At 49.3% G+C, this 17,192-nt stretch overlaps 1 protein-coding gene, 3 non-coding genes and 2 pseudogenes across 4 annotated transcripts; 3 read left to right on the forward strand and 3 right to left on the reverse strand.

Annotated features, from left to right (window-relative positions):
- The first annotated feature begins 1,989 nt into the window (after nucleotides 1-1,989).
- LOC117554954 lies at nucleotides 1,990-9,261 on the forward strand. Its single transcript, XM_034229584.1, has 17 exons — nucleotides 1,990-2,001; nucleotides 2,826-3,173; nucleotides 3,249-3,439; nucleotides 3,535-3,646; nucleotides 3,815-3,834; nucleotides 3,945-4,054; nucleotides 4,148-4,234; nucleotides 4,795-5,081; nucleotides 5,182-5,630; nucleotides 5,715-6,039; nucleotides 6,131-6,376; nucleotides 6,553-7,114; nucleotides 7,198-7,404; nucleotides 7,509-7,819; nucleotides 7,932-8,191; nucleotides 8,267-8,515; nucleotides 8,605-9,261. The coding sequence occupies exons 2-17, from the start codon at nucleotides 2,826-2,828 to the stop codon at nucleotides 9,197-9,199; spliced, it is 4,359 nt and encodes a 1,452-aa protein (XP_034085475.1). The 5' UTR covers nucleotides 1,990-2,001; the 3' UTR covers nucleotides 9,200-9,261.
- A 536-nt stretch (nucleotides 9,262-9,797) lies between these two features.
- LOC117554961 lies at nucleotides 9,798-9,871 on the reverse strand (annotated as a pseudogene).
- Nucleotides 9,872-15,466: 5,595 nt separating this feature from the next.
- Nucleotides 15,467-15,601, forward strand: LOC117554958 (annotated as a pseudogene).
- A 319-nt stretch (nucleotides 15,602-15,920) lies between these two features.
- Nucleotides 15,921-16,111, reverse strand: LOC117554959. Its single transcript, XR_004570341.1, has one exon. It is a non-coding gene; the product is annotated as a U2 spliceosomal RNA (small nuclear RNA).
- A 148-nt stretch (nucleotides 16,112-16,259) lies between these two features.
- Nucleotides 16,260-16,376, reverse strand: LOC117554960. Its single transcript, XR_004570342.1, has one exon. It is a non-coding gene; the product is annotated as a U5 spliceosomal RNA (small nuclear RNA).
- A 459-nt stretch (nucleotides 16,377-16,835) lies between these two features.
- Nucleotides 16,836-16,906, forward strand: trnag-gcc. The gene has a single exon. It is a non-coding gene; the product is annotated as a tRNA-Gly (tRNA).
- The last annotated feature ends 286 nt before the right edge of the window (nucleotides 16,907-17,192 follow it).

The following is a 17,192-nucleotide window of genomic DNA, read 5'->3' on the forward strand; positions in this document are numbered from 1 at the left end:
TCAAGTGTCCATATACGTCACCCCATATTCACATACCTTTTACCCACCTTAAGAGACACTATTTTGGGGTACAATTTATCCATTTTCACCCCTTTTTTCTGGTTCTTCCAAAAGTTAACTTAGACTTTTTCTGACTCTGGAGGAATGTAACGGGAGTTGTCAGGGGACTATATCCGCCTTAAGAGTCACTATTTTGGGGTACATTTTTATCCATTTTCACCCTTTTATATGGTTCTTCCAAAAGTTAACTTAGACTTTTTCTGACCCATGTACATCACCCTGGATCTCTGCCTGTGAGTGTGGGACCAGTGACTCTGTAAGCAGCAGCCTGTCCTCTGGGTGGGATTGAGCCAGCTGCTGGAAGGAGCTCTCTGGGTCACAGCCTGCTGCTGCGGCTCTCTCCCCCCCCTGTATTCACATCACTTTTACCCAGCTTTCACACACACTCATTCCCGGGTAAGAAAGCCATGTGCATCACCCTGGATCTCTGCCTGTGAGTGTGGGACCAGTGACTCTGTAAGCAGCAGCCTGTCCTCTGGGTGGGATTGAGCCAGCTGCTGGAAGGAGCTCTCTGGGTCACAGCCTGCTGCTGCGGCTCTCTCCCCCCCTGTATTCACATCACTTTTACCCAGCTTTCACACACACTCATTCCCGGGTAAGAAAGCCATGTGCATCACCCTGGATCTCTGCCTGTGAGTGTGGGACCCTGCTTACAGCAGTGACTCTGCTGTACATTTCACGAGTCAAATGTGGATGAAATGGACAGGTTTCATGCTGTTACATACCTGGGTTACATAGTGCTGCGAAGCAGCCTGTCTTCTGGGTGGGAGAGAGCGAGGTGCTGGAAGGAGCTGTCTGAGTCACAGCCTGCTGCTGCTGCTCTCTCCACCCCTGTATTCACATCACTTTTACCCAGCTTTCACACACACACTCATTCCCGGGTAAGAAAGCCATGTGCATCACCCTGGATCTCTGCCTGTGAGTGTGGGACCAGTGACTCTGTAAGCAGCAGCCTGTCCTCTGGGTGGGATTGAGCCAGCTGCTGGAAGGAGCTCTCTGGGTCACCGCCTGCTGCTGCTGCTCTCTCCCCCCCCTGTATTCACATCACTTTTACCCAGCTTTCACACACACTCATTCCCGGGTAAGAAAGCCATGTGCATCACCCTGGATCTCTGCCTGTGAGTGTGGGACCAGTGACTCTGTAAGCAGCAGCCTGTCCTCTGGGTGGGATTGAGCCAGCTGCTGGAAGGAGCTCTCTGGGTCACAGCCTGCTGCTGCTGCTCTCTCCCCCCCTGTATTCACATCACTTTTACCCAGCTTTCACACACACTCATTCCCGGGTAAGAAAGCCATGTGCATCACCCTGGATCTCTGCCTGTGAGTGTGGGACCAGTGACTCTGTAAGCAGCAGCCTGTCCTCTGGGTGGGATTGAGCCAGCTGCTGGAAGGAGCTCTCTGGGTCACAGCCTGCTGCTGCTGCTCTCTCCCCCCCTGTATTCACATCACTTTTACCCAGCTTTCACACACACTCATTCCCGGGTAAGAAAGCCATGTGCATCACCCTGGATCTCTGCCTGTGAGTGTGGGACCCTGCTTACAGCAGAGACTCTGCTGTACATTTCACGAGTCAAATGTGGATGAAATGGACAGGTTTCACAAGAGAAGCAACCTCACTTTGACTTAACTGGAAGTTCTAAGTACTTCTTCCACCTCTGCTTGTTAGGAATCGGGATTTATGTTGGAAAAATCATTACAAATTGGCAATGAGGAACGCTTCACCAATTTGCGTGTCATCCGGGGAGACGGTGTTCTCCAAAATTCTGACCAATGGCTGTCCAGGGTGGATTCAATCGTTCGCCAATGGGAGGCGGATAAAGTTCCAAATCAGAGAATCAAACTTTTGGCGTCCAATCAGTGAGGCGGATTTTTTCAAAATGCTCTCCTCCGTCCGCCATTGTTTCGACCTGGCATTCTACTGACTGACTTCAATCAAGTGACACTGTGAGTAAAATGTGCATTAATTATTAGCAAATACGCGTGTAAACACTGTTACAAAGACACTTCTATGTCCGACATTAGTCATACTGAGTTAGCCGTGGTGTTTGTACGGTACTTTGTGAACCGCTGATGAACTGCTGTGTGTGTTCACCTTGAGCTAGGGCTAGCGGGATGCTACGGAGCCCAGCTATCCGCCCTCTGAAGCTTTTAGAGCCGACAGGGGGAGGAGAATGTCCCGCTAACGCTGTGTGTGTTTCACATTAGCGGGACGCTACGGAGCTCAGGTATCCGCCCTCTGAAGCCTTTAGGGCCGACAGGGGGAGGAGAATGTCCCGCTAACGCTGTGTGTGTGTGTGTGTGTGTGTGTGTGTTTCACATTAGCGGGACGCTACGGAGCCCAGCTATCCGCCCTCTGAAGCTCTTAGGGCCGACAGGGGGAGGACAATACAACGCTGTGTGTATTTATCGCTAAGCTAGCGGCTAAGCTAGCTGGACGCTACGGTTCAGGTATCCGCGCTCTGAGGCATTTATGGCGGACAGGTTGAGGAGTATGTACCGCTCCTGTGTGTGTGTGTAACGGAGCTCAGATGAGAGGGCTCTGATTATAGTTTTAATCCTCTGTCAAACTGCATGTTTTCTGCTATATTTGACGAGAGATAAAATGATTTTCTGCCACAGGAGTTTGACAGAGAATAACTGAAAAAGTACACAGTAAAATAACTTCATAGTAGCCTACTTGTGGTAGAAGTCCAACTAGTACTGACTCCAACAGTAAAGTACTTCATTGTATTTGTGGTAGTGGTCTAACTGAGTCCAACTCTGTGTAGATGGAACATCCAGTATTTCGGAGGGCCCCTAACGGGACTCTCCTCTTAAAGGCCACGGCCGAAGCCAGCACCCTCGCCCCCCGGCGAGCAGCCGGCCAAGCCCTGTACAGGGCAAAGAAGCCCGAGGAGGTGGACGCGGAGGCCTGGGCCCACGTCTCCTCCGAGGGTGGCTCCACCGCCAACGCCACCCTCGTCCTGAGCCGGTGGAAGGTCCAGTTCGGCCAGTACCAGGGAAAGATCTTCCACTGGCTCCTGGAGAACGACGTGGGCTACGCCATTAATCTGGTCGCCTCCCACCAGAAGGAGCGAGAGAAGACAGGGTCTCAGTCCCCGCTGATGGCCAACAAGGTGGAGTACTTGAGTCTGATTCACAATACCATTAAAAGAGTGACAACAGTTTTAACCTTATTTGTGAATTTACAGGACGCCTTCACCCGCTACTCCTCAGCGTACCCTGACTTTCTGGAGGCAGTCAGGTTCCACCGGGCGTTTGAGGAGGCGCGGGCGAAGTCCCTCCTGCCTGGTCAGGAGGGACAGGCCCTTGTTGGCTTCGGGGACTTTAAATTTGAGACCCTGGACAGCCTGTACAAGTCTGTGGACCCCAAACAAATCCGGTATGTCATATGTCATATATATATATATATATATACATATATACACATGTGGATTCTAATTCGGTTGATAAGAATCACGTGTCTGATTTTTGTAGATTTGTCAACTACCTCCGGAGGAAGATTCCCACACCCGGCACGCAGATGGAGAACGCCATCCGCTACACCAAGAGCCGAGACAGACAGAGACCTGCTGCTGCTGCTGCTGCTGCTGCTGCTGCTGCTGCTGCTGCTGCTGCTGCTGCTGCTGCTGCTGCTGCTGCTGCTGCTGCTGCTGCTGCTGCTGCTGCTGCTGCTGCTGCTGCTGCTGCTGCATCCACCACCACCAGCAGCAGCAGCAGCAGCTCTCACACAGTCTCTGTGTCTGTCTCTGGCCAGAGAGCGAGGACTGCATCAAAGTACGTGTGTTATTTTAAAGCTGTCTGAGTTTGACGTACCTGGATGACCTTTCTGAAGACACGTTGGTGTTTTTCATGCTGTGCATTCTAGATGTTGTTCTGTCTCATAGGCCTCTTGGTTCAGCGCTTGCGGCCTTCGTGTCCGGGCGGCGTTCTCTGTCTGCCGTGGAAATGCAGGCAAAGATTAAGAAGCTGGTGGTCCCTAAGCCTGCATTTCCAGGCAAGTCCAGCCTGAATGAAATGCACAGTTTAACCCTATTCGTATTTCTCATGTTCACTGTATATTTTCTTCTCACTCACGTTGCGATTACAGCCTCCCTCAGATCAGCTCTTCCCTCCAAGCCATCGGAGGAGCCTTCCGATGAAGAGCTGATCAGGGCGGTAGTTGACATGGAGGAGTGTAAGTAAAAACTCAAGTAGCATTCATGCAACATGTTGTTGATAATTGAAAGTTTGACTTCCTTTTTGACCCTTCTCCCTTTATTTTGCTCTATAAATATGCCCGTACTCAGAAGGATGTGACCTGGCAGGTAAGTTTGTTTTAATGAATAACTATCCGCCTGTTTCAAGTCTCAAATCACCAAGCTTCACGCCGACCAATCGCCTGTCAAATCATCACTAACGGGTGCTTGTAGAGTAAGCTCATCATCCTCTCCCTCGTAAACCTGTGTAACCCCTCCAACTGCTCGCTGCCTGCATCGCTCCCTCAACAAGTCTAATCTGGTGCCGTTGTTTTGTCTCGTCGTCACTTTCTCTCTTTAAACAACCTTCTGTGCTCCACTAGGTTTTAGTTTTCTGTGGCTCAATATTAACACAACACACATCTAATTCTTTCATGTTAATCAAACATTTGTGTGTCTTTTTCATACCTCTGGGCTGTGGGAAACAGTATTTCAATCTTTCTGTGTGTACAAACATATTTTGAGATTGACATAAAGTTGACTTTGATTTCTCTTTAAGCCTCAGATGTACAGGCCCCTCTCTCGTTCCATCCGCCTCCCGCCACCCGCTCCTCGGCACCACAGAAGGGGGCTGGAGTCTCTGCTGTGCTGGGCGAGCCCACGGACGAGGAGGTGCTGGAGGCCACGCAGGAACAGGACCGCGCCCTGCGACCTCCAGCAGTAGTCCAGCCTGCACCAGCTCCCTCCTCGCTACCGCCGCCCGCAGCCACGGCTTCCCCCGGAGCTGCTGCTCGCGGACAGGAGGAGTTGCTGGCGCCAGCCTTCCTCCCTCCTCCGCCACGTGAGGTAAGACTGTCTGTCAAAACAAACGCTGCTCATCTGCTGCCCTGGAGCGATGTCCTCAGATATAAGTGCCCTTTACGTTGCTCTGGTTCTCTCTCTCCAGCTGCTGCCCGTGTCCTGGCGGGCAGCTCTCACTGTGGATCAGCAGCAGTGGATCGGTCGGGTGCTGTTCACCAGGGACCAGTGGGGGAGGCCGAGCCTCATCCCAGACTTGAGTCTGTGGTGGAACCCCCCCCAATCCCGGCCGATCTACCACCAGCCTCCCGCGTCCCCCGACCCCTTCTTTGCATGTCGGCTGTTTCTCTGGATGCCACACCGGATCTGGCGTCTGCAGCTGACATGCCCCCAGCCTTCATGCACCGGGTCCATGGTGAAGGCTGGGCTGTACAGGACCATCCGGAGGGTTCTGGACATCGACGGCTGGTATCTCATGGCCACCGAGTACCTGGAGTGCCGTCGATGCAAGAAGAAGGTCGGCGGGTGGTCACAGGGTATCATCAGGCAGCTGGCCCCCACCTACAGCTGCCTGTTCCCAGCAGTACTTACATACAAGTGAGAGGAATTGACAACATACCGTATATATAAATGAATGTGATGAAGGGAGCTGTATATAATGCTTATTTTGTGTTTCTGCAGGCTGTCCTGTGACCATAGGGTGGTTACCCAGCTGAAGTCCCGCACTCTGGGCAACAGTGCCACTCAGCTGTGTAACACCCTGCGGGAGCAGCATTCGGACGCCTGGATGCGGAGAGCGATCCAGTACCTCGGCGTGTGCGAGCAGTTCCTGGCCTTGTGCAGCGTGAGGGGGCAGTTTCCACCACCGCCCATAATGCCCACTCTGCCCTCACCCATCTGGCTGCTGACGGTCTATGGCTATGACATAATGACGCGGCTGGATGAGTACAAGGCCAGGATCACGTCCACCTTCGGATCCATCCTTAAGATGGATTCCACCAAGAAGGTTAGTATAGTTTGGCACAATTTCATTTTTTTCTTACAGCCGCCGTGTGTTTATGCACTCACCTTTGAAATATCTCTCTCTCTCTGTCCAGGTGACGAAGAAGCTCGCCGGTACCGCTTCCGACACGGCCGCCTGGGTTACCAACGTTGGTAACGAGTACGGGCAGGTCCTCATCAGCGTCCTCACCTGCTCCGAGGGCGCAGAGGGCCTGTCCAGTATGGCGGCCGGACTGATGAGGCGGTACCGACTCGCCGGGGTACCACCCCCCCAGCTGATCTACGTGGATCGGGACTGCTGCAACAGAGACGGCGTGTCAAAGACAGCTGCCTTGTTTCAGGTCTGGCCTGTCAACACTAGTACTGATAATCATAGTAGAATTATAGCAATATTATTTATCTTACACAAAATGACTATTGACCAAAGACACGCTAGGTGATAATTACAACATCATAAAAACAGAAAAATAAAAATTGTACTCCAATAATCAGACAGACTTTTGTTTCCTTATCACAGGAGTGGGGACAGCTTGTGGTGAAATTGGACATCTGGCACCTGATGCGACGTTTCGCAGCAGGTGTCACCACAGAGAGCCACGAGCTGTACCCCGCCTTCATGAGGCAGCTGTCTCTGTGCATCTTCGAGGTGGACTCCGGAGATGCCCGCCGTCTCACTGAAGCCAAGCGGTCCCAGCTGGAGGGGAAGCACGGGATGGTCGGCCTGACCGACGCCGAAGTGATCCAGAGGATCACCAGGGAGGAGTGGAGGCTCCACTGCCGTCGTCGGACGCGTGGGGCGGAAGAGACGGCGCTCCTGATCCAGGACCTCCTCCAAACCTTCGGCGGTACGGCAGGACGCGACAACCTGGACATCCCGTTGCTCGACGCTCTCCGCATCCAGGACATATGGAGTACGCAGAGGCCCCACCTCAGCTGCATCCAGGACCCACCTGGCATGCAGCTGTACACGCAGACCGGCAGGCTGACAAAGGGCGGAGTCATCCTGCCGGTCTATCGCTGCGCGAGGGGCTCCACGTCTTTGGAGTCCTTCCACCTCCACCTCAACCGGTTCATCCCAGGTACAGCTTGTGATAAAGTCTATCATGAATTCACATTTCACGCAAATGTCAATTAATCTCTGATCTGATACCTGCTTCCTCAGGGACGCAGGCGAGTGCCAAGCACTTCCAGGCGTTCCTGATCGATGGACTGGTGAGGTGGAATGAGGACCGCGCAGCGGCAGCTTCGGGAGAGGTGGAGCCTCTGCACTCCTACAGTGGCCACCTCAAGCACGTCCTTAACCAGAAGAGCCAAAGGGTGCTTGGCCGTCAGCTGGTTAAGGACTTCACCAAGCCTGCCGAGTACACAGGTGGGTGATGTGAAAACCCTATTTACTTTATTCAGACATCATAACTGTGAGGAAAAGGAGCATTTTGCAAATCCTTTGCTTCCTGTCTTTTTGCCGTGTGACAGGGGAGCTCATCGGGGTGGAGTTCCTGTACAGGCAGACAGGCAAAGTGCTTGAGGACGTCAGCTTGGACCCCGACATTCCGGACGAGGCTGCTGCCATCCAGTCGCTGGAGGAGGTGGACGAGGGTATCGAGGAAGACGTGGAGGACCCGACCGTCTTCCAGCCAGATATCCCCTCCACCGGCACAGCAGCCCGGTCGGGTGATCCGGCTGACGCACCCAGGTCTGAGCCATCCGGCCCGGCCGCCCCTCACCAACCTGACCCTCCCGAAGCCCCTGAGGCTCCTGCTCAGCAGTCCTCCTCAGACTCTGAGGTAAGTTCACTAACACACTGCTACTACTGATAATGATAACAATAATAATTATATGTATTCAAGACTCCACAGCAGCACTTCTCTCCTCCTCCCACCTTCCTTTTCTCCTCAGGAGGAGATGCAGGGTCCTGATGGCCAGCCAGGATACCAGCATGTCCTGAAGCTGGCCAAGGCCCTGCTGGAAGCCAGGAGCCTTCAGGGGCTTTCTGACAAGAGGGTGGACGAACTCATGGCCCTCTGGCAACGCCTGCCCGAGCCGGACAGGCGACAAGTCGTCTACCCTCCCAGACACCGAGAGAGGCAGCTGAAGGGGCGGTTCAAGACAGCGAAGGGGAAGAACACCTCCTGTCCCGGGAAGGAGAGTCTCCAACGGTAAGACTCGCTTCAAATATTCCTATACTAAATATTTGCTGCCTATTAACCCTCACTGTCCTCTCCGTGACTCAGCTGTCTTCTCGGGCTGAACTCGGGCCCTGCAACATGGCCCAGCGCCAGCCGCCTGGTAGAGGCCATTTGCAGCCAGCTCTGCCGTCTCCACCCCGCGGCCACGCGGTTCGGAGGGATCATGAGGACTCGGTGGTTCCTCATCCTCACGGACTACGTGGCCATTAGAGAGGCAGTGCTGGCCAGCCCGAGGTTGATGGCTCAGACCGACATTCAGCTCTTTGAGCTCAACCAGAGGACCCTGTCCCAGTGGTGAGTTTAACCAGCAGCTTTGTTGGTGGTTTTGTAATCCGTACTGGGGTTTCTTTCCGTAAAAACATCTGCCTGGGTTTGTCTTACAGGTTCTCTCGGCGCCAGAAAGAGAGGGGGGTGTCTGTGCTGCTGCAGGGAGCTGGCGTCGTCCCTGCAGTAGATGTGGCTGTCCAGCCTCTCCCGCCAGCGAAAGGGTTGTCCTTTGTACAGGTGGGACAAGGACAGCCCTTCCGTTACAACATCCCGGAGGTGCCGGGTCCTTCAGGGGTGGGTCTTTCTGCCTCATCTGGCCACACCCCCCCTCCTCCTCCTCCTCTTCGGACACTGCTCCCGGCTGTCCCTCTCATGGCTGCTGCCCCTCCTCCTCCTCTTCGATTACTGCTCCCGGCTGGCCCTCTCATGGCTGCTCAGCCTCCTCCTCTCCATGTGCCGAAGACAACGGCTTACAGGAAGAGGAAGGCGGCGGAGGCTGATGCTGCAAGGGGTGGGCCGTCGCCCTGGAGCAAAGCCCGCCGGCAGACTGGTCAGTACACCTGCAGCAAGTGTGGCCAGGCCAAGAGGATCGACACTGGCCACACTCGCATTGCAGGTGTGTCTTACTGCGCGGCTGCCGGCGGGAAAACTGTGGAGGAATGGAGGGAGGAGATGAAGAAACTGAAAAGGGACCCAGCGGGGGGGGAATGATGCCACGTTTTCTTTAATTGTCTTTTTTCTTTATTTATTGAAATATATTTTAAAATAAAACTCTGAACTGAACTTTGTGTGGAAACTTTATTTAGAATTCATTACACAACGTCTGATATTTGACTGCAACACGGGTCAATAAAACACAACATGGTGCATAAATAAGCACAGTAGAGATGATGAGATGATACACACACATATATATATGTGTATCATCTAATCATCTCCTATATGTATATATATATGTATATATATATATATGTTGCCACTCAATTATGATGCATGTTATATTTGATATATATATCAAATATGACATGCATCATAATACAGCTCTGTAGAACAAACCTTTCTTTAATCAGATCAGTTTTATTTATTCAGATGTTATCTCACAGCACTTTACAGATACTCTTTGTAGTTTATCATCATTTACCAAAACCCCCTGTTTTAGAGTCATCAGTGTCAGGCAGTGCTGGCTGAGAGGGGAGCTCTTCCTCATCTCTGCCACAGCTGGGGATCGAACCGTGAACCTTCCGCTCCGCGGAGCAGGGCCCAATTTCCTCTCCTTGCCCCCCTCCTTTCATAGAGAAGAATGGGCAGTATCCTTTGCGCAGGGGCCATGCTAATCTTCTCTGTATCGTACCAATTTTATTATATGTGCTATCGAAGTAACACAATATCTCCCTGCATCTGGGGGATATTCCCAGGTCTCTGAGCAAGGTCAACTTTGTATTATGGTAGCAGAACACATAGAGCTCAAAGGGAGCAAAACACTGGGTTTACATGGGCCGAAAACTGCAGACAGAAGCTGCGCTAGCATGGTTCGTGGCTCTCGCCTTTGGCTTCTTTGGCATTGAGTCCAAAAAAGACCCCTGCTGCTGTGCTGCACTTTGTGCCCCCGATTGGAACCTATGTCTATTTCAAGCCTTATCTGTCTTTAAGGGTTAAATGTGGTTGATGGGCTGCTTTGGCCGGCTCAGAGGCAGGAACCGCCACGCCGTGTCCTTTGTCGTTGCAAAACTGCCCTGCCTCTGACCCGTCCAACTCATACTTACCTGGCAGGGGAGATACCATGATCACCAAGGTGGTTCACCCAGGGCTTCAAACCAGACCAATCGCCGGAACGCTGTTCGTTTTGACCTTCTGGAAGATCTACAGATGGACCGCTTGCAGTTCAGCCGACACATCCTGCAGAAAGAGCTTGATATTTCATCAAACCATCTGGAATACATCTTTGCTTACCCTGGGAAAAAGATATTTGAGGTCATCTTCACAACCAGCCAACACTTCCAAAACTGCCTGGAAAGATTTGAAAAGAAGAAAACGTCAGGATCAGGCTTTGATAAGATCAGCATGACACCACTTGCCGAAAGGGACCTGAAAACTGTTTATGTGATGATATTTTCAGAAAAAGTCAGGAACCAGGATGTCTGGACTTGGATGACAAGATACGGTGAAGTACAAAATGCAATAGAGGTGATGGACATTGATGGAATAAAAACCGGGTCTAGACGTTTCCAGGTCCGTCTCCAACGACAGGATGGGGTGCTGAGACACATTCCCAACACCATACAGTTGGGAGCCTTCAGGGGTTCTGTCTTCTACTATGGGCAGCCAAAAGAATGCAGGAAGTGTGGCAGTCTAGACCACCTTGCAGCAGACTGTAGCCGGAATATCTGCAGGATCTGCAAAGCAACAGACCACTCATCAGCAAATTGCCCAACCCCTGTCAAGTGCAACCTCTGCTCCTCCGAAAACCATCGCTTCAAAGACTGCCCGCATGCTTACTCCAACCGGGTGAAACTTTCACTTTTTGAAACCCCTGAAGCCAGAGAGGAGGAACACGCAAATGAGGAACTAGAACTCAGTCAGACTTCCCGCTCAGACACCAACCAAGAACCATCAAACAATGTCTCTCAGCAGCCAATACAAGAGCCCATTCAAGACCAAGAGGAGACAATAGGAGGTGAATCGATCATCGACTGGAGCGATAACACAGTGGAAGACATCATAGGCACGACCTACATCCCCCTCCCTATGGTCCACGCTACAGTCCAGAAGGCAGATCCACTGCCCAACCACGACCCAGGTACCAGAAACGGGAGGAACCCAGGGACCCTTCAAGATGCCGAGAATACACTAGATTCCATAATGACAAACCTCACCATTCCTCAACCCCAGGGGGAGGAAGTACTCAGGGAGGACCCCCCTGATAAAGCACAGGCAAGTGTCCCTTTGGTCCTACCTATTGCCATCAACCAGACAAAAGAAGCGAGGGATTCACCATCACAGAAACGCCCGCAGGAGTCACCACAGTCAGATGAACCCTCCCCCCCCTACGGGGACTCTCCCTCCCCAACCTCAAATCCCTTACTTGAGCCCGAGGATGTAGTTGCCGCCCCTTCGGCTACATCCATAAAAAATATCTATCTGGATAAGGAAAGGGCTATAAAATCCAAGAAAAAGAGATCAAAGAAAACGCCCCAATGGTGACACTTTGAAAACCATGCCGCCCTGCTTTCTCCCATTTGCTCCGTATGCCCCCCATTTCCATTGCATCTCTCAACACAAGAGGCCTAAATGATCCTGTAAAATGTCAATCAGCCTTCACGTTTCTACATTCAGAAAATCATGACATCTGCCTACTCCAGGAAGGTAATATAAATTATAGGGACAATTACAAGATGTTTGAGGACAGATGGAGCCATGGACAATCAGTGTGGTCGGGCGATAACAAAAACCGGTCTTCTGGGGTTGCAATCTTATTTAAAGGGAATCATTTTGACATTCAGAGGGTACAACGCATATCAGATGGTAGAATTCTCTGTGTAGATGTTGGGTGGGGTGATGCCAATCTGAGAATCATCAATGTGTATTGCCCTGTTGATCTTCAAGAACGCCTAGAAACACTAAAAGCAATCCAGCCACTCCTTTTATGTGGAAGGGAGATCATATTGGGTGGAGATTTTAACTGCCTGTTGGCAAAAAATGATCGTTTAACAACATCCCTTGTAAAGCTGGACTCCAGCTCAGAAGCCCTAAAAAACCTAATTAAGGACTTTAGACTTACAGATACATATCGTGCCAAAAACGCTGATTTGCCAGGCTACACTTGGTCAAATGGTAAAACACACTCAAGAATAGACTTTCTTCTGACCTCAAAGGGATTACAGGTCATTAATGCATCTGTCAAACCAGTATTCTTCTCTGATCACGCCAAAATTGACTGTTTATTTGGTTTTAAGGAAAAGGTTATAAGAGGTAGAGGCTCATTTAAGATGAATACATCCCTTCTGGAAAATCCCAGTATTGTAAGGAGATTTAAGGAAAAAATCTATATGTGGTCCTCTCTTGAGATTGTTTTTGACTCTGTGGGGGACTGGTGGGAAGATTTTAAAGTGCGTACTAAGAGCTTTTTCATTGAGGAAGGTAAAAAAGAAGCAAGGAAAAAACGCTATAAATTCAAAATCCAACAAGCAAAACTACAACGACTTTACACAATGGCCTATGCAGGTTTAGATGTAGCAGAAGAGATAGCGAGGCTTAAGAGAGACATGTCACATCTTACTACAGAGGCAAGCTGTGGACTACTTACACGTAGCAGAGTACATCATATGGAAAACAACGAAAAATGTACAAGATACTTCTTTCGAAAACTAGCCCGGCCGCGAAATGTTATGGACGCAATAAAAGATAAAAATGGGAAAGAGCAGACTGATATAGATAACATACTCGCCAGTGTACACAGCTTTTACTCAGACCTCTATAAAGGTGAAGATCTAGACGAAGCAGCTTTGGCTAATCTTCTATCAAAAGTAAACAAAAAGATTAATGACCATGAAGCTATGCTGGAAAGTAGATTAACTGTAAATGAATTGACCAGAGCAATTGAGAGCATGAAGAAAAACAAGGCCCCCGGTGCCGATGGGTTGCCAAAATAATTTTACATAACCTTTTGGACAGAATTGCAGGTCCCCCTATTGAAAATGTACAATGAGAGCCTCCTCGCGGGTAAATTACCACCATCCCTGAGAGAAGGCACAATCTCCCTGTTGTTCAAAAAAGGGGACAAAAAGGAATTAAAAAACTGGCGTCCCCTGACACTACTTGGCGTGGACAGAAAGATTTTAGCAAAGGCTTTATTTTTTCGATTACAGGACGTGGTAGAGGAAATTGTAGAAGTCGAGCAGACATGTGCAATACCAGGACGATCCATGAACGACAGCCTGGCTTTAATAAGAGACTCCTACTTATATGCTATGGACCGTAAGTTGCCACTGTGCATCTCTGGCCTGGATCTAGAAAAAGCCTTTGATAGGATTAACCATCGGTACCTTAAAGAAGTTTTGGTCAGTTTTGGTGTTGGGCCAAATTTGAGGGCCTGGACGGATCTATTGTACACAGATTGTTCAAGTAGAGTGTCCGTAAATGGTCACATAACAGCACCCTTTAAGGTTTTATCAGGGGTTAGACAAGGCTGTCCGTTATCTGTGATTTTATTCATTCTTGCTATGGAACCACTAGCTTGCGGGATAAGACAGGATCCTTTAATTCATGGCCTCCCCGTCCCGGGTAGCAGTGGGAAAGAAGCAACTGTATCCTTGTACATGGATGACATGACAATATTAAGCACAGAAAACAATTCAATTATAAAAGCTCTAGAGTGGTGTGAACTGTTTTCTCTTGCATCAGGCGCTAAGATTAACAGGTCCAAGAGTGAGATACTTTACCTTAACTGGAAAGAGGACAAAGTAGATCTGGGGTTAGTTGAAAGAAAAGAAAGGGTGACAATTTTAGGTATAGAGATTGGAAGAGGCATGGAAAATGTAAATTGGAATAGCAGACTCCCAGCAATTAAAGGGAAACTCCTTAGGTGGGAAGATAGGGCACTTACTTTTACTGGAAAAATCCTTGTCATTAAGGCGGAGATCCTTGCATCACTGACTCATCTAGCAGCCACCCTGCCTATACCAAGAGCCTTTCAAACAACCTTGAGAAGATCAATTTTCCAATTTATCTGGGGTTCGCACCAGGAATACTTGAAAAGAGAGATCATGTATAAACCATTAGAAAAAGGAGGGAGAGCAGTCCCAGAGCTGGGGGTCAAACTGGAAGCCCTATTTTTAACACCAATTCTAAATGCTGTGTTATCTGAAAAGAACAATAGCCTCTGGACACACTTTGCAAAACTGTGGGTGGGCCGGAAATTTATTTCTGGTACAGGCAAAAGAGCCCCTCTGAACATCCCCCATGCAGAGACTAGGCCACCATTGTATGGCAGAGCTGTGACCCTCTTTAAGAGAGCCGCCTTAGACAAATCATCTGTAGGCGTGGTGAACAGAAGTTGTGTTGAAAAAAGCCTCTCACCTCTGACCTCAAGCCTAACACCAATAGGGATATTACCAGAACAGAAATGCCTGCAAATATGGAAAAATGTAAACTCACCATTCCTCTTTAACGCCCATAAGGATTTGGCATGGAAAACAGCACATAGTTGTCTCCCAACAAAAGCGTTCCTGTACAGGAGAAGATGCTCAAAGAGTGCAAAATGCCCCATTCTAAGTTGTAGCTCCGAGGAAAATGTGGCTCATCTTTTTTGGTATTGTTCATGTGCGAAAAGGGTGTGGGGGACACTAAGGCCATGGTTAACTGCTCTTTATAGGGGACCCAATGAGCAAGATGTACTTTATGGTGATTTAGAACCCAAGGATCCTGAAAGACATCAACGGTGGTGGGCTGTAATTAATTGCTTGAAAGAAGGAATTTGGAGGTGTAGGAACTTAACCGCCTTTAAGAAATGCCAGATGCCCACACAGTCAGTGGTAAAGGTTGGCCTCACAATGGTCCATGACTACATTCTCAGGGACAGAGTGAAGTGTAAGGAGGCCGAAATTAAAATCATCTGGAAAATTGATGCCATATTTTTAACAAAAGAACTGATGGATGCACTTTAAATGTTTAGTTGTTGGGAAAACTGAAGATTTGATGCACTTTAAATGAATTGTTGTTGGGGAAAAAAGAAAAAAAAAAAAAAGATTAAATATAAAAAAATATCTAAAGATATTGAGGCACTTTAACTGTACTGTTGTTGAAAAAGACTAAACATTTTTGATGAATTTTTAAATGAATTGTTGTTGGAAAAAGAAAAATGTATTTTTGAAGTAATAGGATTATAATTGTGTTGTTTTTTTTAAAACAGAAAATATGTACATGCAAGTTTATCTTTGTAATTTATGTGCCTTAAAACAATAAAGCGTCTAAAAATTGAAAAAATTGAATTGGTTCACCCAGGGCGAGGCTCGGCCATTGCACCCCGGCTATGCTGACCGCTGCGAATTCCCCAAATGTGGGAATCTCGACTGCATAATTTGTGGTAGTGGGGGACTGCGTTCGCGCTCTCCCCTGATTATAGTGTTGAAGAAAAGGTCAAAGACAACCTGGCTACAGCTTGCATGTGTGGCGGCTTCTTTGCTCCAGGAAAGACTTTCTGGTGCCAATGTCCTCCCCAGAGCGTGTCCTTGCTTTGGGCTCGAAATATCTCTGTCCCTTGCAGTGAGCCTCACTCTGCGTGCCACGCTCCAGAGCCAAGGCAAGTTCAATGTGTCACCTTTGGCATTGAGTCAAAAAAAGATCCGCTGCTGATGTGCTGCAGTTTCTGCCCTCAATTGAAACCATCTGTTTTGGTTTCGAGATGCGTCTTTGTTTGTTTTTCCACAAGGCAGGAGATGGGTGCACCGTTCCCGGAGGCGCTGCAATACCGGGTCGATGCGTGGAGTGAACGGGGCAAGCCCCTCTTTCAGCTCCCAGTGCTAAAAATCCATTTAATATATAGTCCCCGTATAGGGGACGTATCAGATATTAAACTGATAAGAACAAATACTACACTTGATCTTAGCCAAAAGGCCGAGAAGCGATGACCCTTAACGTTTGCTGCGGGAGACGGACTCGTTGCGCAGTCGCCGCAGGTCTTGGTGCGGCTCTTTTGACCTGGCGTAACCGAGGCGCTGAGTAGCTTGGATCGCCCAGGTGCTAACGACTGTTCTTGTCTTTCTCAAACTCAGAATGCTCAGCCAAATGGCCAAGCCTACCAAAAATAGGTTGAACTCGTAGGTGTTCCTCTCCACGGAAGTCTTTAGTAAAAGGCGAAAGACTTATACGCTTTGAAGAGAAACCAGAGTAATTGTGGAGGCTGTCCTCGAGAACAGACACCACCATAGTTGTCCCAGTCCAAGCCCTCGCGGTGACCCTCACTTGGCACTTCCACATCCCAGGCCACACCCTTTCCCCCAGCTGCGCTTGCATGGTTTGTGGCTCTCACCTGTGGCTTCTTTGGAATTGAGTCCAAAAAAGACCCCTGCTGCTGTGCTGCACTTTGTGCTGCACTTTGTGCCCCCGATTGGAACCTATCTCTTTAGTAATACGCTTGAGTTGTGTGGCATGTTATACGTGCTGACTCCTTGGCATTAGAAAACACTAGTTTGATGCTAAACATCAAATCCATTTAAGGGAGGAACACTAGAATGTCTTTACGGATATAGATCTTATAATGAAATATAGAGGCGTGGTTGCTTGAAAAACAGTCTTTGTTGGCTGAACTTTTCGCCTCAACTGCCGTATGGTGGTTTGACATTATAATTCAGCATTGGTGGTTCAGTGGTAGAATTCTCACCTGCCACGTGGGAGACCCGGGTCCGATTCCCGCCCAATGCAATAGACAGTTCTTTGTTGTTTGAAAATAAAGTATAATGCCTACACCATTTGGACTCTGCAACAGCAAACACACAGGTCTTTGGAGTGTACAAGTAAAGAGGGATGTTCTCCGTGCCGACTCCCATTGATTTGAGAACTCGGTGAGATGCTCGACATCAAATCACTGTAAGGAAAATGTCTGTCTTATGGACAGAGTTAACATGGGACTTGTCCTTCAAATGTACTGAGGTCCGCACAATGGAAATGTGATGTCAACTACCAATGCAAATTCCCTGCCACCGGCAAG

The sequence above is a fragment of the Gymnodraco acuticeps genome, unplaced genomic scaffold (genome assembly GCF_902827175.1).
Source record: "Gymnodraco acuticeps unplaced genomic scaffold, fGymAcu1.1, whole genome shotgun sequence".
Classification (NCBI taxonomy): Eukaryota; Metazoa; Chordata; class Actinopteri; order Perciformes; family Bathydraconidae; genus Gymnodraco; species Gymnodraco acuticeps.